The sequence below is a fragment of the Hippocampus bargibanti genome, linkage group LG01 (genome assembly GCF_051943395.1).
Source record: "Hippocampus bargibanti isolate YZ-2025 linkage group LG01, ASM5194339v1, whole genome shotgun sequence".
NCBI lineage: Eukaryota > Metazoa > Chordata > Actinopteri > Syngnathiformes > Syngnathidae > Hippocampus > Hippocampus bargibanti.
Window position 1 is genome coordinate 21,611,504 of NC_142734.1, and position 23,760 is coordinate 21,635,263.

General features: G+C 42.6%; 3 protein-coding genes across 3 annotated transcripts; 2 read left to right on the forward strand and 1 right to left on the reverse strand.

The window, feature by feature from the left end:
• Positions 1-221: 221 nt before the first annotated feature.
• On the forward strand, positions 222-4,389 carry icmt (isoprenylcysteine carboxyl methyltransferase). Its single transcript, XM_089003754.1, has 5 exons — positions 222-778; positions 1,620-1,708; positions 2,303-2,472; positions 2,765-2,982; positions 3,094-4,389. The coding sequence occupies exons 1-5, from the start codon at positions 410-412 to the stop codon at positions 3,271-3,273; spliced, it is 1,026 nt and encodes a 341-aa protein (XP_088859880.1). The 5' UTR covers positions 222-409; the 3' UTR covers positions 3,274-4,389.
• Positions 4,390-6,831: 2,442 nt separating this feature from the next.
• On the forward strand, positions 6,832-9,123 carry LOC148903501 (large ribosomal subunit protein eL22). The gene is made up of 4 exons (XM_089003779.1): positions 6,832-6,888; positions 7,867-7,974; positions 8,645-8,769; positions 8,935-9,123. Exons 1-4 carry the CDS (start codon positions 6,877-6,879, stop codon positions 9,077-9,079), a joined length of 390 nt encoding a protein of 129 aa, XP_088859905.1. The 5' UTR covers positions 6,832-6,876; the 3' UTR covers positions 9,080-9,123.
• Positions 9,124-9,177: 54 nt separating this feature from the next.
• On the reverse strand, positions 9,178-22,610 carry rcc2 (regulator of chromosome condensation 2). Its single transcript, XM_089003768.1, has 13 exons — positions 22,477-22,610; positions 19,951-20,163; positions 19,766-19,859; positions 13,993-14,136; positions 13,769-13,900; positions 13,548-13,636; positions 13,355-13,469; positions 10,941-11,107; positions 10,692-10,872; positions 10,342-10,447; positions 10,186-10,258; positions 10,052-10,129; positions 9,178-9,826 (listed from the first exon to the last, which is right to left on the reverse strand). The coding sequence occupies exons 2-13, from the start codon at positions 20,146-20,148 to the stop codon at positions 9,722-9,724; spliced, it is 1,482 nt and encodes a 493-aa protein (XP_088859894.1). The 5' UTR covers positions 20,149-20,163; positions 22,477-22,610; the 3' UTR covers positions 9,178-9,721.
• Between the last annotated feature and the right edge of the window lie 1,150 nt (positions 22,611-23,760).

A 23,760-nucleotide genomic window follows, 5' to 3' on the forward strand; every position in this document is an offset into this window, starting at 1 on the left:
TATATATATATATATATATATATATATATATATATATATATATATATATATATATATATATATATATTCAGTACAGTGTATGCAATAATGTTAAGATTGTAACATTTTTGTATTTTATTTTTTATTGAAATAAAGTGAGGCAGTTTTGTTTTTTATTCGATTGTCCGAACAGTTGTCACAAAACTTTAAAAAAAACATCATGATAGCCAATACAAATGCATCTTGCAATGAAAAACCGGCTCCACTCACTTAATACCATTAATATAGTGAAACGCGGAAGTGGCAGCGTCATACTACGGGAATTCTATTTTATTTTTTCCCGTGGTTGGAACAGGAAAAAATAGAGGGAAAGAGGCTGCTCTAGATTTAAACCTGCTCTTTCACACTCTTTAACCTCATACCAGTGGTGATGGTTACTTTCTCTACTCGATTTTTTCCTTTTCCAACTGACAGGAAAGATTCCGACAATCCATCACTAGACGAACGCACCAACAGAAATACCCCCACTCCCTTGTTGCACTATGTGATCTCGCGATATTTAGTGACATCATTTTCCATCATGGCAGGCAGTAAGTTGGTACTTGAGGGTACAGTAAGTCTTAAGAGCTTTATTCTAGGTCTCACTGTTGTCATAATACCTTTGATTAGAGCTTGCTTTGGTCACCTTGACTGGGTCTTCGACTACCTAACAGAAACTCCCGGAAAAATAGCAATTTGTCTGCATATTGCTGTTATCAATGGCCTCTTGTTACTAATCTGCAGGGGACCTTTGTACAAGGTAAGCGTAAACGCTAGCTCGCGAACTTTTAAGTTTCTTTCTCGTTTAGGTTTTAGGGTGAATGAAGAATTAAATTAATTACATTCCAACAGGAATGTGTGTTAAGTGCCACAATTTAGATTGAAGTAGCTAGTTGTACAATAGCTGTCCACTTTGTTAATCCTATTAGCTAAATGAGAACGAGACAGCCGTGTCGTCTCAAATCGCAATGACCTAGAAACTTAATTTGTATTCTAATTTGAAGCCCTTCACAAACATTTCGTTGTATGGAGAAAAAATGTAATACGTACATTTAGGTGTTATATGTTTTGTTAAGAGAGCTAGTCACGTAGGTGTCGTTCGAGTCTAGATTTTAAATAGAAAAGTGTTGTTTAAGGAAGTAAGCCCATCTGCCTACTATATTTGGGACGTTATCAGTCTGTAAAACGATTCTTACCCCAAACCTCTTCCGTATGTGTTTGAGGTGTCGTCATCAGATATAAAAATTATACTTTATTGAAATAGTATAAGCTGGTGACTTTAAAAGTGACGATAAACAACAACTATTCAATACTGTATTTCTCATAAGTAACACATTTGTCTTGACAAAAATATTGTTATCCTTTTAATTGTGTCTCCGAATAGAACGTAAAAACTGATGCCTGAGGAACGAGAATTGGTGTATGGAAGATTTTTACCAATGGGACAAAAATAATGGAATGAAATCCAATCTACACTTTACATATAATATTGTGTATTTATCAAGTTTGACAAAATATTATTAATTGGCTGGATGGGTTAGAAATTTAAATTAGTAATATGCATTTCTGTTGATTAATTTGAACCTTTGTTTCGGTTCTAGGTTGCTGTGAGAGCCTGCTTCCTGGGTGTCATTTTTGGGTGTGGTCTGATTATAAGCTGCACCGAAACCACTTGGACACATTTTGGGTGGTGTGTAAATGAATATTACTTGATGTTTGAGGTATTTATGTCATTGCCCTGGAATCCTTATATGTACAGGTAACATCCCAGTTACGACCGGTGCGACATACGACACCCGTACTTACGACCACAACCGTCAGACCCTTTTTTTTTAAATTCTACGGGCACCACAACGTCTTCGCAGCGCAATTTTGGCCAGCATCTCACTGTCGCACAGCAAGTGACCGTGTAATGCTTTTCAATTCACGACGTTGATTTACGACCGCTTTGTCGGCACGGAACCCAGTCGCAACTCGGATGTTACCTGTATATATGTAGAGGGGTTGACTCACTAAGAGTCCCCTGTCACAATGTCAGATGTTTTTTTCGCATTCTATGTGCTACTGTGTATGCTCACAAAGCCCTTTTAAGAAATAAGCACATAATTATTTGGTGATGTAATTTTACACTTTATTGGTAGGCAGGATCAAGTTTGGTTTTCCATTTTATGTGTGATTACAAAATGTATTGGAAGCAAGTTGTCATTCTTAAAGATCCCGTTTTAGATGTTGTGAAATGTTTCCTGGTTAGTGCAAAACATGTTGTACTGTCACCTCTTTGCAGGTATATGTGCTCCCTTGCATTCTTCCATTACTCTGAGTACTTGGTGACAGCCATCATTAATCCTCACAGCCTGTCACTGGACTCATTCCTCCTAAACCACAGTGTGGAGTACACGCTGGCGGCTTTCTCATCATGGGTTGAATTCACTGTGGAGAAGCTAACATTTCCAGGTAAGTGGGCAACATACTTTTTCATGTTTTCATTCAACAAAAACAATAAGCATCAACCAACTTGGAGCACGGAAATTGACGACATTTCATTGGCAGCTTTTTGTCCTTCAAAAGTAAAAGCTGAATTTATGGTTGTGGCTGACCGTAATATAGAATTTTCTCATACATCCCAATAAGCAAATGCTTCAATAGTTGGTCATTTATAATTGGCCACAGTTGGAAAAAAAGTCACAAATGCCGTTTTAACTGTGTGACAAATTTCCTGCTTGACATGCCTCATCTTGTCTTTCAGAGCTGAAGCAACTGAGGTGGTTGAGCTTAATGGGTCTGCTCATGGTGCTATGCGGCGAGGCCCTCCGCAAGGCGGCCATGTTGAGGGCCGGCTCCAACTTCAACCACATTGTCCAGAATGAAAAGGCTTATAGTCACGTACTGGTCACCAGTGGTGTCTACGCGTTTTTTCGACACCCCTCCTATGTGGGTTGGTTCTACTGGAGCATAGGAACACAGGTGTGTGTTTCACTTCTTGATTGTTTTTTACAATTGCAATTACAATACTATTGCAATTTTGGTCCGGTCATGTCAGGTAAAATGTTAGCTAACGTGTTGTGTACGCTACAGGTGGTGCTGTGCAACCCGGTATGCACACTGGGCTACACCATAGCCAGCTGGAGGTTTTTTCGGGAGCGGATTGAAGAAGAAGAGATTTCCCTCATTAATTTCTTTGCAGAAGAATACGTGGAGTACAAGAGGCGGGTCCCCACTGGTCTACCCTTCATCTCAGGCATCCGTATCAACTAGTAGAGCACAACTTTTGACGAATGAACTTGACTGAAAAAGCAGACCAGGCGGTGGTCATGGCGTGTTTGCAACAAATTCTGCGAGCTGACCCGCTGGGTCGCACAGGCCAGCAAGCAAGTGGACTGCTGTTACTTGACCAAATGCTGCAATCCAGTTTGAGAGACCAAAAACCTTTCACCATCTTTGCGCGTATTGTAGTAGCACTTTTTTGCAGTTTTGTTAGCATGCTTTGACCATGATTGCTGTTGAACAGCAAGCGTGTGTCATTCCAGAGTGGATGGTGGCTGTATAAAAGGGAGATGCCCAATATTTGATGGACAGACGTGTATAACTTAGTTGGATGACAAAAAAGGGATGCCATACCAATATCACCGGTTTACACAAGTCGCTTTGCACTGTAATGGCGTTTTGTTTCCACAGAACTGGATCTCATGCTGTGTCTACCTCTGTAGCTGGTTTATCTCACCCACTTTGTATGCTCATTTTTTTGCACGTTACAGAGGCTTGTGTCAGGAAGGGCATCTTACGTAAAAGCTTGGCCAAAACAAACATGCAAATCAAAACTCTCAAGATGGAGGACACTGATTCGCTTTGGCGACCCCTTGAAGGGAAAAGCCGAAAGGAAAAGAAGACACCATTTATACAGTTGTGACATATCCAGCTTCAAAGGGATGTAGGGCTAAAGAGGAAGAATTCGGTTTCCTCTTGTGTGCGTGGCCCTTGTGCTGAGAAAATTTCAATTAAAGCATCAACATAAGATCCAAAGGCAGGGGTCGGGAACCTATGGCTTTTGACGATTGCATATGGCTCGCCGATAAATCTAAATACATATTCTCGCTCTTTTCTTGTTCATTTACTGTTGGGGCTGCAGTTGGCGAAAAGCGCAATTTTGATTGGATGACACTGATCTCGGTTGGCAGAAAGCGCAATTTTGATTGGATGATACTGGCAGTCAGTTGAAACAGGTAAACACCTCTTTAAAGGGCAACCGACGTCACTTTTTTGTTTTTTAACTGACATCAGAAAAACGTTTTATAGCATCTAAAATACCCAAAGCACGCGGTATGATATCTTTAGTCAAATGCAAAACACCAATAAAAATGACTTAAAGGACAACTGACGTCTCCGGACAAGTTGTGTCCATAATTTGTAAAATGGCTTCAAATGACTTCTACTGGGCGTATTTTAATAAGATTCCACCGCATATAGCTATATTTTACGTTTTAAGACTCGCGCTGAACATTCAGAAGTCTTGTTTTTGAGTTGGTGATGAGTACTCACGTGACGTCAGAAAAGGACCGCCTCCTGACCGTAAAAAAGACGCATTGTAGCATCTTTCCATCACGTCAATGTATTTTGTTGTACTGTTTTTTTTAAACAGTGTTACATCCAAAAGCCTCCAGCAGAGGGAGTCCAAGCTCAATTGAAAGAATATATCAGCCTGTGGAAACGGGCTGATTCATTCCTCACAGCTCTGTGGCCATTTTATTGCCTCTTTTTGGGTGAGACATTCCCCCCGCCCGTTTGCCTCAAAATGACACGGAATAAATTCTTTAATTGATTGCAAACATGCATGCTTTCCTCTTCAGAATTATTTGAATCATATTCATAACTGGATGTGTAACAAGAAAGCACATTATCCGAATCTGAAGCCATTGTTTAGATTCACTAGCAATGCAAGACGTCACAAACTGGGGGAGGGACTTTCTGAAAATGCCCAATTCGCAGCTCAATTTTTTGCAGATTTTGGACACTTAAGGTCATTTTTATTGGTGTTTTGCATTTGAATAAAAATATCATACTGAATGTTTTGGGTGCTATAAAACGTTGTTCTGATGTCAGTTAAAAAACAAGTGACGTCGGTTGCCCTTTAAAGTGTCCAAACTTTCCTTCTGTGACCAGGCATCTCACCCAGCATATTACATATATTTCACTGCATTTTCTGTTTGAGTTAGATCCATTTGTTAGCCGTTGGAATAAACACGTCTCCACATTCAGTCGTGTGTGCTACTTCCTCAACGGCTACATTATTACATTTTTTGAGATATCGAGAATAGTTTACCATTTATTTACGAATTTCAATACTGAATCGATGCTATTTCTCTCCCTCTTTCTCACTCTATCTAAACCAGGGGTCTCAAACTCAATTTACCCGGGGGCCGCTGGAGGTAGTCTGGGTGAGGCTGGGCTGCATCAGGATTTCCACAAGAAAAGCACAGATAAAACATTCCAATGTTCTCAAAATCTTTATTTTTAACACACAAAAAGTGAATTAAGTGAATTACATGGAAAAATGATTAAAAATAAATTAACCAGTAATAAATCAATAAAATAAGGCAGATACAGATATAGAAGATTGAAAAAAATACAGGAAAACTAATTTTAATAAAGTTTCAAATGTCTATTCACAGTTCTTTAACCTTTAAAGGACAACCAACATCCCTTTTTTGTTTCCTAATTGACATCAGAAAAACGTTTTATAGCATCTAAAATACCTAATATGATATTTTTTGTCAAATGCAAAACAGCAATAAAAATGACTCAAATTGTGCTGAAACTGCAAAAAAAATGAAACCGGAAGTGTCCAGTTTCAGAAGGTCCTGTCCCCTTGTTCGTGGTGTCACCCCAAGACGTCTTGCCTTGCTGGAGAATCAAAACAATGGCTTCAGATTCTGAGAATATGCTTTCTTGTTACTCATCCAGTTATGAATATGATTCAAATAGTTCTGAAGAGGAAAGCATACATGTTTGTAATCGATTAAATAATTTTGAGGTATCTGGGGGCGGGAATATAGCACCAAAAGAGGCAGAACACCAAAAGAGGCAGAACATGGTGACTAAGCTCCGTGTTAGGAATTAATCAGCCTGTTTTTCACAGAGGCTGATTCCTTACACGGAGCTTTGTCGTCCTCTTCTGCCTCTTTTTGGTGCTACACGAAGTTTTCAGACCAAAGTAAAGAAAAATGCATTGACAGATGGAAGGACTGCTACAATGTGTCCTTTTTTCGGTCAGGGGCGTTCCTTCAGTGACGTAACGTGAGGACTCGTTACCAACTCAAAAACAAGACTTCCGGAATATTCAGCGCGAGTCTTAAAACGTAAAATATAGCTATATGCGGGTGAATCTTTGTAAAATACGCTCAGTCGAAGTCATTTGAAGCAATTTTACAAATTATGGACACAACTTGTCCGGAGACGTCGGTTGTCCTTTAACTTTCTTAACATAAATAAAATATTGAACATGAACTCTCCTAAACATGGCTTCTCTCGCCTACTTCTTGGCCCGTGGGCCGCGAGTCTGAGACCCCTAGTCTAAACACATTTATACTACTAATAATACATTTTATTTATAAGCGGCTGTCAAACTCAAGTACGTACTGATAAAGATTTGAGGGAATACGACATTTTTTAAAGATAAGTGCTTACGACAATGTAATTATTTTATGAATAAATCTGCCTTGCTGCAATTGTGCTCCGTGCACGTTCGTACTTTTAATATGAAATATGAAACTAAACAAATTGGAATCAATGATTCGACGATTGACTTGTTCGTGCCTGTAACGCGTGCGCACTCCCCGCTCGCTCTCTGCGAGATTCTTCGCCATGGCGCCCATTGTAAGTAAAATCTCGTGTCAATAAACTGCTCAAACCGTTGCTTCCCCTGTTGTAAACTGAAAAACGACGATCAACCTGTTGCCTTTGCTGCCTCATGATGTTCGACGTCTCAATAGAAGCTTTGGGGCGGTCTGTTGATTAACTGATAGAAGTGTCTATTTTTTGCGGCCTATCACCAATGTTAGCTTCTGCTTGCTCAGCTCACCACGTTTTTTTTTGTCTCAACTGTCCTGTTTTGGCTTCTAAACATGAGTGGCCGGATTGACTAAAAGCACCCCTTAAACAGTGCCAATGATTGTCATTGATCCTTTTCGGCTACCAAGCGCCCTATTCGTCATTACATGTACTGTCATGTTGTACTGCCGTCGCGATATTCAGCGTACCGAAGGATGCGGAAAAGTTGTAAAACATGACATTTTCATACACGAATGTTTCGAGTAACACGTCATTGATCGGTGGTTCTCAAAGTTGAAAACGGGTACCATATATACACGTTTGGCCCCTTTAAGTACCACGACCATGACTTTTACAATCCAGTAGAACCTCAGTTTTTCAACAGTAACACTTAGTCTAAATGAGTTGTTCGATCTAACCTCACAGGTTCGACGGGCCTCTGTCATGGAGAATAAGACATACCTGAATTAACAGATCATCACTGTCCAATCCGTGCTGCGGGACATTTAGTCGTCAACGTGTGACTGTCGTGGTTACGTCGTAAAATTAAAAAAATAATAATACCACTAAAGTATGAGCTAACGTTAATAATAATTTCTTAAACATTTGCACGAAGTAGTGCCATTATGACTAGGATGAGTATGACTAAAATATTAATGTTCCTACTACTATTAAAGCTACAGTGTGTGCAGTTTAGGGCATGTGTGGTGTACGAATAGACTAAACTCAAAACTGCTGTGCAACTTGAAGCTCTCAAGAGAAGACATCCGTAATTAAGTTGTGTTGTTTTTGTTATTGTTGCAGAAGAAGCAGAACACTGGCAAAGGTGGTAAAAAGAAGAAACAGATCCTCAAGTTCACACTGGACTGCACCCATCCTGTTGAAGACGGCATTATGGACGCCGCCAACTTTGTAAGTCCCTTGTTTATTGGCCGAACAAGAGGGCGGGGGCAAAGGGTTTAAATACAAGTTACGTACAAGTAACATTTCATTTAATCATAATAATGTGACATGTTAGACAATGCGTAGCATGCAAAAACACCATTTATGATTGATCCACTCAAATGTAGCAGATTCAGTATTGAATACTAAATATGTCATTTTCACAGCCAAAAGGCGCAATTGCAATTCTTAAAATGTCTCCTAAATGAACGGGCCGCCAAATAATACCATGCATTTGCACCGATTTCCAAAATCTGTGGATTTGACTTCGATCGGGGCTACGCTCGATCGACTGATGCTTTGCCAACACGCTGCTTATATAGAGGAGAGGTGGACATAACTGAGGATTTAATGGGTTATCAATTGTGCTGAGGACCATGGTAATTGCGTTCTTGAAGATTTGAATCCTTTATTCTGCTGCTCTGCCAGCCTCATTTGGCTTACATTAACAATACAGTTCTTTGCCCCAAGCTAGCTGGGACAGGCTGCTTCAGCACAGCATGGATGGATTTTTATGAACTTTAACACAAAAATAATTTGACATGAACATGTTCTTTTAAAAATTGTTGATATAGGTATTTTAATGCAAGTCTTAATAAGTTATTGTACATATTATCATACAAACATGTTATATTTGCAGGAACAGTTCCTGCAGGAGCGTATCAAGGTTAACGGCAAAGCGGGCAACCTCGGTGGAGGTGTGGTGTCCATCGAGAGGAGCAAGAGTAAGATTACCATCTCCTCAGAGGTGCCCTTCTCCAAAAGGTAAACAAACTTTCATGTTTGTTTCAACCTTGTGATTATGTGGGTCACAATTGTCAGATCCAATCATTACCTTTTACATACCGAGGTGGCTCATTAGCGCAGAGGCTGCTCACATTTTTGCACATGCACAGTATAAGTGACTGTGTTTTTGATGTCTTTCAATAGATATTTAAAGTATCTGACCAAGAAATACCTGAAAAAGAATAATCTTCGCGACTGGTTGCGCGTGGTGGCCAACACCAAGGAGAGCTACGAGCTGCGCTACTTCCAGATCAACCAGGATGAAGAGGAGGAGGAAGATGAAGATTAAATTCAAGCTGATTTTTTATAAAATAAATGGAATGTTTTCAGTCACGTGGCATTTTTCTTGCGACTCGTCTACAACCACACAGCAAATTTCCAACAAGGATCAGTTCAGGCCTTTTTTTAATTGGAATGAAAATGTAACCGGAACAACACACTATTAAAACAACTTTGTGACAGTGCAGCATTAGCCTCAAATAAAAATGAGTGAAAAAAAGTCAGAACATTGACCTTGTGAAAAATAATGAAAGGAATGTAACAGCTGAAAGCATCAAGAACAAACATACAGTACAACTTCCATAACAGGGCCATGGAAAACGTAGGCACTCATATGGAGCATCTGTCCCTGCAGAGGAGAGGTCATGCTGAAGCACCCGTAAATTTGACAAAAGATTTTTCAAATACTGCAACGCACCAGACAATTAAACATGAGAGCGTGTAACAAAAGTGGAAAGGAAGCACGTCTTGGGAAGGAAGAGGCAGAAGTGCTTGACGTAAACAAGGTTTCACTCGACAAGTGACATGGTCTCGATAGTTCGTTGTGATCATAGTGTCCAGATTTTTGGGACTGAGCCCCCATGAAGAGGAGACGTGTGCAAAGTGGGCGCGTCTTCCTGGCCACCTCGGGGTCCTCTTGCTTGACGACGTGTCAGATTGTTCGCGGGTTGTACTCGGGTAACTTTTGCAGTCTCTCCTGCTCAGCCGGCGTGTCCTGCCTGGCGATGATCATGGAGTGAGCGTAACCCATCACCACCTGGGAAAGCAGACAAAAAGCAAACATTTGAGCAATCTCGACACCTGCGTGGGCCTTCTTGAAGCACTAGCATGCATGTTTCTGGGTGTGGGGCTGGAGCAATGCCTTGGGTCGGACGGCTTGCTCGCGTTCATCTGCGTGCGGCCGGACTATCATTAACTTGCAACAATACCCGTGGGAGGCCTGCCCACCCATGAGACACACGTTGCCAGTCATTCAGTGCACCTGTTCGATATAAATGCCATCCAGGGTCTTGACCTCCTGGGGGGTGGTGGAGGATTTTGGTTTGTTGTCTCCATAGCCCTAAACAAATTAAACACGTTTAGTATCAACTGTGGCCCGCAGGGTGAATGTCATACCAGTTCTCCAAAAGTGGGTGAAGGACCCCAGCTGATGGTGCTCTCGTTGGCAGCGATGATGATGCTGCTTTTGCTGTTTCACAACATATCACATACACTTACTTAGGTCCCTTTTCAAACATTGATGGTTTAACACATCAACTACCGAGGACCTACCCGCAGGCCAGGCTGCGGATTTCCCAGCCGCAGAGATCCTGCACGGCTTTGGGGTACATTGTCGACTCCCTGGAAGTGTTGGTGACCCCCCAGAAGAACAGACTCCCTGCAAACATCGTCAAAAATGCCTTCTTTGTTTGTGCCATGTCCGTTTATTGATTCTTTCGGAACTTCATCTTGTTCATCATTCTTGTTTCACATATTGAGATGCTACTACCACAAACTAATAGGAGGAATTCTTAAATATTGTAACATTATTCTGTCCAAAAACATTGTGTTGTAAGTTGTCATCTGTTGCAGTCGTCAAGCATCAAAGAGAAAGCAAAGTGAATCCCAGCACCAAGTCTTACCGCTCTCACTGATGGCGAAAGAGCACTGGTAGCCTGTGTGGATGTGACTGGCTCCTCGACCAGGGAAGTCAAAGAGTTTCACCAGACGAGGAACCAGCTCGTCCTTCTGCTCGGTGTGTCCCAGACGCCCGTAACCGCCAAAGCCCCAGCTGAATACTCGCTTCTGAGAGTCCAACACCAGCTAAACACAAAAAACGGGCTTCAACACCCAAAACAGGACAAGAATATCCATCCGTTGCAACTTCTCACCGTGTGGTTGGCACCACAGGCCACATCCCGGACCACCACGTTGGGTACGGGCGTGACCTGGCCGTCTTTGGACTTCTCAATGAAGATGGCGACGCGGCGCGGGATGAGTTCGCAGTCAAACTCGATGCGCTGCGCACGAGCTATGAACTTGCCATCGCTGTTGTGTCCTGAGGTGAGACCAGAGAAGATTGGGTTGACAATGGAAGCCCCAAAAGTCACATTCAACAGGCAGCGTTTCAACTTCTTTTGAGAGCTCCGAAAGTTAGATGTGTTATTTGAAACATTGCCAGTACATTGTAGAGATTTTAGAATGGCAATCAGCAACAAATAAATTAACGTGATCAAACCTTAAACCAGGGGTGGGCAAACTTTTTGACTCGCATGTGTCCGGACAAGTTATGTCCATAATATGTAAAATCACTTCAAATAACTTCCACTGAGCGTATTTTACAAAGATTCCACAGCATATAGCTATAGTTTACGTTTTAAGACTTGCGCTGAATATTCATGAAGTCTTGTTTTCGAGTTGATGATGATCCCCATGTGACGTCACGTTTGGACTGCCCCTGGCCGAGAAAGCGACACACAATGGATTTTGCGGTACTTTGTTTCGTCTGAAAACTTCGTGTTGATCCGTGTTGATGGTGAAATTAGAAGGAAAACACATAACGCGACGGTGAATCGTTGTGTGTTGCACCAAGACAACTATTTGATATTCACTGACACAAATTCCCAGCTGACAAATCAGCCCATTTCCAAAGAAGCTTAGGCGCCATCTTCTGCATTTTCTGGGTGCTACATTGCTGTCATTGACGGCTCGAATTGATATGGGAGGACTCCTTTAATCAATTGCAGACATTTATGCTTTCGTCTTCAGAACTATTTGAATCATATTCATAACTGCATGAGTAAAGAGAAAGCATCTTCTCCGAATCTGAAGCCATTGTTTTGATTCTCAAGCAAGGCAAGACGTCTTGGCATGACGTCACGAACAAGGGGGTGGGACCTTCTGAAACTGGCCATTTACGGATTCATTTTGAAGTCATTTTTATTGGTGTTTTTCATTTAACTAAAAATATCAGCCTGCCTGTTTTGGGTAATTTAGATGCTATAAAACGTTTTTCTGATGTCATGGGAAGCAACAAAAAAAAATGGTGCCGGTTGTCATTTAAATGTAGTGTGTACAAACCTTATAGCACAGTAAGTACACTACAACTCAATTTATTAACTGTCTTTCAAATGTGAAAAATATCCCTGATCAGTTAATAATTCTGTCTCAAGGAATATGCAAGATATGGCGTTTACATACTATTTCACAGATACTTAGAGGGGGAAATCGAAATAGATTAAAATAACTTATGCACTGTGATTTATCAAGACTGCGTCTGTTTTTAATAAGTTTCCATTGAAGGGGCAAAGTTAAAGAAACCAACATTTATTGAAAAATGGAATCACTTTCAACATTCAAAACATATTACACAACGAAATATTCAAGCTCAATAATACCTATTTGTGTTAAATTCCGCAAAATCATGGATGGTTTGTCCTGACCGCGCTCTACAAACTCTCCATTGACGCCCTCGCCTTCACGTGCAAACAATACACGTGTACCGTCGCCGAGCACACAGACATAGGCTACCTGCAGTTGAAATTTGCATACTCGGCACGGCCTGCTTGTTTCTTCCGGACTTTCGCAAGCGTCTAAGGTTGTGCATTTGCATATCATTTTCCAAAATAGATGCACAGAACCTCAGCCCAGAAGAAAGATTCAAAAGAAGCTAACAACATATGTGACGCTACAAAACGTAAATTTACATTAAACCGTGACTGTAAACTGTACGTGAGACTTATGAAAGGGGCTGAGTTTCTTGTAGCAAGCAATGCAAACGTTGCATTGTGCACCATGATGACAAATGACTACCGCAGCAAAATCTACACTGTAGATTTGTCTTACATTATACTCTTTCATAACTGCCACAGTTTCAGTGCAGATCAAACAGACACACTTCCCCTTGAATTCTTTGACGGAATATTCACTCTCCCACCGTGTCTGAAATTTTCTGCATTCACTTGAAGTGCGGGCCATATTCCATTCTGTTTATAAATTTTCTTGCGGGCCAATTAAACATGGACTGCGGGTCGCAGTTCGCCCGCGGGCCGTCGCTTGGACACCCCTGCCTTAAACATTTCAATTTTGTCAGACCTCATGTGGCTTTGATACGACATGCAACGGAGAAGAAACGTTTTCCGCAAGTTCAAATCAAACAGATGCAATACAATGTCTTCACGTATGCATTTTGGACTTACATTACGTTATCTGGTGGGAGTGTTCCCTGGAGAGACTGTTAGTCCCATGAAGGTAACGCAAAATGGTCTGGCATTTTAAAACAAAGAACTGAGCTCAAGTATCTTACCAAGTTGTCCATACTCGGGGCAGCCAAAAGAATAAAGGTTCCCTTTGCAGTCCACCACCATGCTGAACTCGGCCCCGCACGACACCTTCACCAGTGGCTGTCCGTTGTAGGTAATCTGAGCACTCAAACCACAACAAACTTGAGCGTTTCCTGCTGGGACTGGATGGCATCGTCATTGACGGTTGTCACTTACGGGAGCTGGGCTGAGGACAGCGTCGGTCTGGCTGCCTTGGCCGAGCTGACCCAGCTTGTTTTCACCAAAGGAGTGCGCAATGCCATCCTCTTCGCAAAAGAACAACCAACATAAGCGTACAGAACCACTCAGGCACTTTTACACGATAATTTGAGGTTGAGGAAACCAAAATAACGAGGGGACTGGTCCATATCCAGCACAGGCGAGCTGCCTAAGCATACCTGTAAGTGCCAAGGTGTGATTTCGCCCGCAGGCTGCGGCGACAACCACAACGTCCGCCAAGCCCTCAATCAGCTTGGGAGCATCCAAACGTTTAGTGTCTCCGTGCCCGAGCTGCCCTTTGTCATTGCGGCCTGCCCAAACATTAGCACGTAAAGCGTGTTGTGGAAATCAAACGAGGGAGGTTGAAATGTACAAAAAGAGGGCAAGTCTATTTCTGACTCACCCCAGCTCCATAGTTTGCCCTCAGTGGTAATGAGAAGGCTGTGAGCAGCGCACGAGCCGGAAATCACACAGCTCACCAGGACGCCGTTTAAACAGCCGTAGCGGTGCGGACTCCACAAATTCTGGCCCAGGTTGCGGAAAGCAGCTGGAAGACAAACAAACAAACAAACAAACAAACAAACAACTAAATAAATGTAAAGACTGTGAAGCTCAATTCACCTGACAGGCATTTCGAACAGCTTTTTTTTCTGTGGCTTTATTGCAATGCGCCATATTACAACAAAAGAAGTCAAACAACTTTTGCTTAGTGATTTGCCCACACTGAATTTTTCTGCTTTCATGTTAACATCGCAGAATTCCTTGCTGCAAACACAGAGAAGCTAAGTAAAACTTCCAATGAGTGAAATACAATAAAATTTGAACACGGAGTCAATCTGCTCAACCAACGTTTGTGAACTAATGAGGAACACGTAGAGATGTCGGATTAGACAGAGCTTTTAGTTCAGACCAAGTTATGTGAGCAATCGATATTTGCAAGTACAGTGAAACCTCAATTTACGAACTTAATTGGTTCCCAGACAGTGGCGAAAAGTGTGTATCTCCAAAAAAGATTCCCATAGGAAACCATTAAAATGGGAATAATCCGTTCCCGGGTTTCCATAAAATATACTTTTCAACTAAATAAGCCTTAAAACTACACACAACCTACCTTATCCTATGTGTAATAAATGTGCTATTGTTTTGTAATGAAAGAAATACACTGCACTGTATAATAAAGTCACTTTATTTACATTTGTGATGGTCATTGATGGCTCTTAATTGACACCTGTTGCTTTCTGACTTGTAAGGTCTTACGAAACTGAGGCATCACATTATCATTCATCATGTTGGAAGTTGAAAAAGTGTTGAAAGAGTGTTGCATGACATTTAGGAAGGAGGTAAGACAAGCACTGGGTGGGCAAGAGGTCCTTCCAGATGACTGGCAAACTACAGCGAACATAATCAGACACAGGTCAGAAAGTACTTGGTGTATCGAGTGGAAGAAATGTAGATAAGGAGACTTGGTGGTGGAATGGGGAGGTGCAGGAGTGTATACAGAGAAAGAGGTTAGCAAAGAAGAAGTGGGACACTGAGAGGACGGACGAGAGTAGACAGCAGTACAAGGAGATGCAGCGCACGGTTAAAGTAAAGGCGGCAAAGGCCAAACAAGAGGCCTATGATGACTTGTATGCTTGGCTGGACAGCAAGGAAGGTGAGACTGATCTTTACAGGCTGGCGAGACAGAGAGACAAAGATGGTAAGGACCTGCAGCAGGTTCGGGTGATTAAGGATAGAGATGGCAATGTATTAACAGGTGCCAGTAGTGTGATGGCAAGATGGAAAGAGTACTGGATGGAAAGAGAAGAATTGATGAATGGGGAAAATGAGAAGGAACAAAGAGTAGAAGACGTGACTGTTGTGGACCAAGACGTAGCAAGCATTAGCAAGGATGAAGTGAGGAGGGCGCTGAAGAGGATGACGGGGGGAAAGGCACTCGGGCCTGATGATTTACCAATCGAGGTATGGAAGTGTCTTGGAGAGGTGGCGGTGGTGTTCCTGACTGGGTTATTCAAGAAAATCTAAAGAGTTTGATGGTTCTCTTTATTTGTAAGTAGGTTCGTTGTCAGATCTTCCAGGCAGATGATGCGCAGAGCTTGATCGTGGCGTAGAGTCGAGCAAGTCGTGCTGTGAAACTCCGTGCGATGCTGAGCAGGTCTCTGCGAGCGGTGCGTCTGTCTGGGTCTGAGTCCGAGATGAGTCGGAGATTATTCTGCCCCGTGGTTCGCCCAATCTCTCTGTCCCGCGACAGCTCCTTTTATACAATTTGCAAGCGTGTGCTATGCGTCAGGGTGATACGCACATCAAGGAGATCAAGGAATTGAAAGACATGAAAGTGTTGAAAAGCGCACTTCAAAATCATACACGCGTGTGACGCAACAAATCTTAGATGGTGAACAGATGCCTGAAGAATGGAGACGAAGTGTACTCGTGCCCATTTTTAAGAACAAAGGAGATGTGCAGAGTTGTACTAATTACAGAGGAATAAAGTTGATGAGCCATACAATGAAACTCTGGGAAAGAGTAGTTGAAGCTAGACTAAGAGCAGAAGTGAACATTTGTGAGCAGCAGTATTTCATGCCAAAAAAAGAGTACGGCAGATGCAGTGTTTGCTTTAAGAATGCTGATAGAGAAGTACATAGGTCAGAAGGAATTGCATTGTGTCTTTGTAGATCTGGAGAAAGCGTACGACAGGGTGCCCAGAGAAGAGCTGTGGCATTGCATGAGGAAGTCTGGAGTGACGGAAAAGTATGTCAGAGCGATGCAAGACATGTATCATGACTGTAAGACAGTTGTGAGGTGTGCTGTTGGTATGACTGAGGAATTCAAGGTGGGGGTGGGACTGGGGTCAGCTCTGAGCCCCTTCTTGTTTGCTATGGTGATGGACAGGCTGACAGACGATGTTAGACAATAATCTCCTTGGACCATGATGTTTGCAGATGACATTGTGATCTGTAGCGAGAACGGGGAACAGGTGGCGGAGAAACTAGAGATGTGGAGATATGCCCTGGAAAGGAGAGGAATGAAGATCAGTCGCAGCAAGACAGAATATATGTGTGTGAATGAGAGGGATCCAAGTGCAAGAGTGATGCTACAGGGAGAAGAGATAAAGAAGGTGGAGGATTTTAAATACTTGGGGTCAACTGTCCAGAGCAATGGAGAGTGTGAAAAAGAGGTGAAGAAGCGTGTCCAGGCAGGCTGGAGAAAAATGTCAGGTGTGATGTGTGATAGAAGGGTTTCAGCTAGGATGAAAGGAAAAGTGTATAAAACCGTGGTCAGACCAGCCATGATGTTTGGACTGGAGACGGTGCCGCTGAAGAAATGACAGGAAGCAGAGCTGGAGGTAGCGGAGCCGAAGATGTTGAGGTTTTCTTTGGGAGTGACCAGGTTGGATAGGATGAGGAATGAGTACATTAGAGGGACAACTCATATTAGAGGCTTTGGAGAGAAAGTCAGAGAGGCCAGACTGAGATGGTTTGGACATGTCCAGAGGAGAGAGAGTGACTATATCGGGAGAAGGATGCTGAGCCTTGAACTGCCAGGCAGGAGACCGAGAGGAAGACCCAAGAGGAGGTTTATGGATGTGGTCAAAGAGGACATGAAGGTAGCTGGTGTGAGAGAAGAGGAGGCACAAAACCGGGATAGATGGAGGACATGATTCGCTGTGGCGACCCCTGAGGGGAAAAGCCGAAAGGTAAAGAAGAAGATGTTGATGATTCTCATAGCCTTTTCTGGACGAACCTGTTCAATAAAAGCCTGCACATCAACTGCTGAATGGAGCTTGTCCTCTTGAAGGCAAATCAAATTCTCTGTGTTGATGACCTCATTGTGGTCAGCAACAAGCTCCTCAATGTCATCTGCATTCACTTCGAGTCCCATAGGTGCTGGCAGAGATTTTATTACAACAAAAGGCGCGAGTCCGATGATTCCACGGACGCGGAATGAAACGCAACAAAAGAAGGCGAATTAAATGGCACGCTCGCGATCGGAAACCGAAAAGCAACAAACTTACGCGATCGTGTCTATCAATCACCTCGTGCAAAGCCAACTGTTGGATTTGCCAGCACAAGACACAGCGATTAACTTACGTCGTAATCATGTCACTGGTGAGGTGACAGTAACTCGTTGAAATGAAATGAAATTGAAGTGTCGCGAGCGGCGGCCACGCCCCAGCTGTCAACTCGCACGTGACAATTTAGCGTTGTTTCACACACCCTGTTCCGGGGTGTGTGAAAACACTAGCTCTGATTGGCTTACCATGACACATGACTCTACCCTTTAGCCAATCACAATAACTTCTATCGCATCTTGACAGGGTTCAAGTGTAGCAACACAAAAACATTGGCAATCCCTGCTTATTCAGTTAGACCAGGCATGGGCAAACTACGGCCCGCGGGCCACATACGGCCCGTTAGGCTTTTTAATCCGGCCCGCCGAATTTGCCCAAATTATAGTTCAAACAGTGTCTAAAACTCATGACAAAAAGTTAGCGAACAACAGGGCAGATAACTGAAAAGTTGCCTGTCCCATTTTTCACAACTTGAAGCACAAAGACACAACTAATCACATTAAAAAAAACATTGTAACAAAGTATAAAGTTTTTTTTTTTAAATCAAGAATGCACCTACTACAAATGCTACCTTGCTTAATTTAGGGTAAATGTGCATGGCTGTAGATTTTGCTGCAGTAGTCTATTGTCATTGCGGTGCACAATACAACATTTGCATTGCTTCCTACGAGCCACTAAGCCCCTTTCATAAGTCTCACGTACACTTTACAGTCACGGTTTAATGTAAATTTACGTTTTTTTTAGCGTCACATATGTTGTTAGCTTCTTTTGAATCTTTCTTCTGGTATGAGGTTCTGTGCATCTATTTTGGAAAATGACATGCAATTGCACGACTTTATAACGCTTGCGAAAGTCCGGAAGAAAGAAGCAGGCTTCTGATTGGCTGCCGTGCCGAGTATGCAAATTTCAACTGCAGGTAGGTCGGCGACGGTACACGTGTTTTGTTTGTGCGTGTAGGCGAGGGCGTCAGTGAGGAGTTTGTTGAGCGCTCGGTCAGGACAAACCATCGATGATTTGGCGGAATTTAACACAAGTAGGTATTATTGAGCTTGAAATTTCGTTGTGTAATAATATGTTTTGAATTTCAGAATCAGAATCAGAATCATCTTTATTGCCAAGTATGTAGGACACACAAGGAATTTGTTTCCGGTAGAACACGCTGCACTAGTATCGTTGTCAAAAAAACTGCTAAGTGGCACTATACAGTTCCATTTTGGCTACTGTTGAAAGAGTTCAAAGAGTTAATGGCTTGGGGGAAGAAGCTGTTTAAATGTCTGCTGGATTTGGTGCGCATGGATCGGTAGCGCCTGCCTGAGGGGAGTAGCTGGAAAAGGTGGTGGGCAGGGTGCGGAGGGTCCAGTAGGATTTTCCGCGCCCTAGTTTGGATTCTTGCAGTGTGCAAGTCCTCGAGAGTGGGTAGGGCGGTGCCAATGATTTTTTTCCGCCCTCCTAACTGTCCGTTGAAGTCGGATTTTGTCCATTTTTGTGGCGGCCCCGAACCAAACGGTGATGGAAGAACACAGGATGGATTCGATGACAGCCGTGTAGAAATGTTGCAGCACCTCCTGTGGCAGGCCATGCTTCTTTAGCAGCCTCAGGAAGTACATTCTCTGTTGGGTCTTTTTCAGGATGGAGTTGGTGTTGACCTCCCACTTCATGTCCTGGGAGACTGTGATTCCCAGGAACTTGAAGGTCTCAACGGTTGACACAAGGCAGGTGGATAGTGTGAGGGGTAGCTGTGGTGATGGATGATTCCTGAAGTCCACGATCATCTCAACATGACACTGGTTGGATGAAAGTACTTTCAACGCAGCCAGTGTCGCTTCGGGGGAGTTCTTCCTCACAGACAATCACTCAGAAAGTTGGGTGTGAATACACTGGGATTTTTTGGGGGGGATATTATAATTTTGTGGTTTCTTACATGAATGAAAATCTTAATATGTAGAAAAGGTTATTGTGTATGGAAATATCCCCAATGTGGGACTAATCAAAGTTATTTTCTCACATATGTGTTCTAAACTAAACCAAACCGGACAAGTAATGAATTGATTAATGAAAACGCACATTATTAACATTATTTCAAACAGTAGTATAAGAAATATTGTACCTTGTTGTTTGGGCACCTCTTTTCTTCCAATCAAATCCCAGTTAGTTGCTCCAAATATGACGAGTTGGCCTTTAAGTTTTGGACAATCAAGTTTCTGTGGAGATGAAATGTAAATGGAGTGTCAATCAAGAAGCTGCGTAGTCGTTATTTATATTATTGTTTTTTTATAAGCGCAAATGACTCACAATTTTCTCTTTCACATCATCTGCCACAGTGACAGGTTGCAGAGTGGATTTGACAGAGGGCTTCCCGGGCTTTTTGTTGTTTTCCTGTTCGTAGTCAAACTCGTCGTCACTGCTGAAGTCTCGCTCTTTCCTTTTGCCGCTGGCTTTCTTCTTCAGGGATCCATTTCCCGATACGTCAGTCACCTTCTTGCGTGGCATTTTCAGTCAAAACAGCTGCGAGGCAAAAAAAAAAAGTGAGCAACCTTTCTGTAATTCCGTAATCATAAGCACGGGACAACTGCAAGACTGAGTGTAGTGGTCCTTGGTGTTGGGGAAAAATGATGTACATACAGTGGGGCCTCGGTTTACGAACGCCTTGCCTTATGAACTGTTCGGTTTACGAACGTTAAATTTATGGAAATTAAACCTTGGATTACGCACTACTTTTCGCGATACACACCCCCCATCACGGCTGGCGGAGTAATCTTCCGCGGAACAACACCAAAGCACATGACTGAACAGCGCCCCAGCCGGCCTGCCTTTCCACACCCCCTTTCCCTGAATGCACACTTCGATCCAGAGCGAGCGATTGAGCCAGAGACAGAGAGAGAGAGAGAGAGAGAGAGAGAGAGAGAGAGAGAGAGAGAGAGAGAGAGAGAGAGAGAGAGAGAGAGAGAGAGAGAGAGAGAGAGAGAGAGAGAGAGAGAGAGAGAGAGAGAGAGAGAGAGAGAGAGAGAGGACGGATAGGGATGGAGAGAGAGAGAGAGAGAGAGAGAGAGAGAGCGAGAGAGACACACACGATCACCTCCAAGGAGTTTTTTTACAGATACTTTTGCTTTTTTGGGACCGTAAAAGACACCACAGGCTCGTGTTCAGCCGAAGAAGACATAAAACAAAATTACAGTCGAGTAGAAGAAGGAGCTCATTGAGAAACACAAACGAGGTGTGTGTTTGTCTGATTTAGCCTCTTATCGAGGACTTGCACACTGCAAGAATCCAAACTAGGGGGCAGAAAATCCTACTGGACCCATCGCACCCTGCCCACCACCTTTTACAGCTACTCCCGTCAGGCAGGCGCTACCGATCCATGCGCACCAAATCCAGCAGACATTTAAACAGCTTCTTCCCCCAAGCCATTAACTCTTTGAACAGTAGCCCAAATGGAACTGTATACTGCCTCTTTGCAATTTTTTGATGATGATACTAGTGCAGCGTGTTCGACCGGAAACAAATTCCTTGTGTGTTTTACATACATGGCAATGAAGATGATTCTGATTACTGATACCGCCCAATTTAAAATTGTTCGAGGGCCTATTTGAGCAATTTTATTTTTTTGCTTTGCAACAAATACACAGTCTCGCACGATCTTTCCTCAAATTAGGGGTACTGTATGTTTTATCTCGAAACCTTCATTCACGACATGAATTTTGGTGATCCCCGACAGCCAAAATGAAGTCAGCAGGTTGTAACGCATTTTCAGTTCAGTGTCCGGTGATGAGAAATTCAAATGTTTTCTAATGTTGATCTCTCATACCATAACATTAAGCATAGCATAATAGCACCACAATGTGCATTCAATTGCCCACTCTGCATCCACAGCGGATGAGTCATTCTGGATGGTGCTTCCTATTTTCCCCAGATGTTTTACTTTGCCCTCCTGTAAGGTTAAGATCAAGGGAAGTCATTAGTGTTTGTGAAGCCATTTAAGACATTTTGTGTGATTAAGGGCTGTGAAAAAAATTCATCAGGCAGTACAACTTTTGACAACACAAAGACTGAGTTACATATATCACTGCTAATCATCATAATAAGGACCAGAGACTGAAAATCGTCGCCATTTAAAAGTTTTAGATTATAGCTCCGTTTAAAACTTGTTTTGACGTTTCGCGTGTGCATCGGCCACTGACATGGACATAACGTCAAAAGCAAACTAACTCCTTCCAACTCAGGATTAAACGGTCGAAGACGCAGAACATTTCAACATTATAGCAAACATGAACTTTAAATTTGTAGTGGTTTCTTTCCACCTGCCCAGCAGGTCTTTTAAAAAGCACGCGTGATTAACAAGGCCAATAAAGTCAGCACTGGAATACGTACAATAAAAACAGACGCACGCAAATTAACAAAGCACAAGCGCGTGTTGTCGAGGTTTGCTATAAAGCCGCTAGCTTCCCGAAGCTAAACACCGACGCTCTTTGTTCGCTTGGAGACGGGCTAGCAAGCTAAACGAGCCGCCAATTCGTCAACTTTTATCCAGAGCCTCTCCATAAGACCAAAGTTTGCGCCTCATACAAACTGAACAACTTCACTCCGCTCTCTCGCTGGACTACATATGAATATTTCGGGATAATTAAGCTAACCTTACCTCCGCGTTATGCTAACGCATACTTAATAAAGACATGTACGTAAAACAATACCGCAACAAGGAAAAGAAAACAACTTTACAAACATGTTCAAGGCAATATAGTTTGTCGTGATGGGGTAATACATTAGCTTGGTTTGCTATAAAAGATTACTTGTAATTTTTTTGGAAAATAAATAATGTACCAGCTATTTCCTGATTCAGCAGCTCTCCGTCTGTGTCCGCTTTGATTGATGTGAACAAAAGAAGCTCGAGTCTGCTTCCGCATCACGTGGTCGCTGGCCCACACTCGCCACAACACTACAGGATTGGCATCAGCTTCTGCACGTTCACGCAGGGCTCACCATCCATCCATCCATCCATCCATCCATCCATCCATCCATCCATCCATCCATCCATCCATCCATCCATCCATCCATCCATCCATCCATCCATCCATCCATCCATCCATCCATCCATCCATCCATCCATCCATCCATCCATCCATCAGGGCAAAAGTTCACTGGTAACAGAAGATGCTTAAAAAAAGCAGCCACAAAGTAAAAGTACTGAATCAACTCCTTGTGTGAAAGTACCGGTAATAAAATATGGACTCTGAAATGTACAGGGAAAAAAAAGAGTCACTGTCACTCTACATATAACGGTTCTGTCTTTTTTTTCCAACAAAGCAAGAATATTGAAACAATACTCTACTTATCATCTCAAATCACTCACAAATTTACTGACTTTGTCTGAAAACATAAGCCTGTATAATTGATCACAAAACTGATATACTTGAGAGAATCCATGGCTTGCAGCAACAGTTTTGTTGTAACTTCGAGCATTTCGCTCATTTTCCGATCCGCTTATCCTCACATGGGTCATGGGGGGTGCTGGAGTCTATCCGAGCTGTCTTCTGGCAGTAGGGGGGGGACACCCTGAACCGGTTGGCAGCCAATTGCAGCTGAATTGGATTGATGAAGAAGAAAACAATTGACTGGTGAAATCAGCATTACATTTCAGACAATATTATAGTAAGGCGAACAAAATAAAGTAAATGCGCACACCACAACTCAATAGCATAGGGTGGGCAGTCAAGCTTGCTTGAGAAGTTTCTCGCTTCCAAGATGCCTCATTCATCTGAAAATTCATCAGTAATCTCTGTGAAGTCCCAATATCGATGTTGGGCATTTGATTTCAGCTGGGTTGGAAGAGGGAAACTTCAAAAACAAGCATCTCTGCAGGACCGAAGCTGCCTACCCCCGACCTAGGTTATCCAACTGCATTCAAGACTGACAGAATTGCTGAATGTCAATATTAACTACCACATTGCTGTGCAAATATAAATGGTTTGCATTTAGTGAGGCACGAGAGTTTATGCTTCGCTAACAATATTTTTTCATTCTTGGTGTCAGAGAGGCAACAGCTGTGATATTTTTTTTGCATTTATGCTGCTTTTAAAATACTTTAAAAAATGTGTAAATTCCACC

What these genes read in the sequence shown, in the direction of transcription:
- icmt (XM_089003754.1), top strand. Translation starts at nt 410, where the DNA reads ATGGTTACTTTCTCTACTCGATTTTTTCCTTTTCCAACTGACAGGAAA. An exon ending in GCAGGGGACCTTTGTACAAG is followed by an intron (nt 779 to 1,619) that starts GTAAGCGTAAAC and finishes TTTCGGTTCTAG; the next exon opens with GTTGCTGTGAGAGCCTGCTT. An exon ending in GGAGAAGCTAACATTTCCAG is followed by an intron (nt 2,473 to 2,764) that starts GTAAGTGGGCAA and finishes CTTGTCTTTCAG; the next exon opens with AGCTGAAGCAACTGAGGTGG.
- LOC148903501 (XM_089003779.1), top strand. An exon ending in TTATGGACGCCGCCAACTTT is followed by an intron (nt 7,975 to 8,644) that starts GTAAGTCCCTTG and finishes TTATATTTGCAG; the next exon opens with GAACAGTTCCTGCAGGAGCG. An exon ending in GAGGTGCCCTTCTCCAAAAG is followed by an intron (nt 8,770 to 8,934) that starts GTAAACAAACTT and finishes GTCTTTCAATAG; the next exon opens with ATATTTAAAGTATCTGACCA.
- rcc2 (XM_089003768.1), bottom strand. Translation starts at nt 20,148, where the DNA reads ATGCCACGCAAGAAGGTGACTGACGTATCGGGAAATGGATCCCTGAAG. An exon ending in CTGTCCTCAGCCCAGCTCCC is followed by an intron (nt 13,470 to 13,547) that starts GTAAGTGACAAC and finishes TTGAGTGCTCAG; the next exon opens with ATTACCTACAACGGACAGCC. An exon ending in CCTGTGGTGCCAACCACACG is followed by an intron (nt 10,873 to 10,940) that starts GTGAGAAGTTGC and finishes TTTTGTGTTTAG; the next exon opens with CTGGTGTTGGACTCTCAGAA.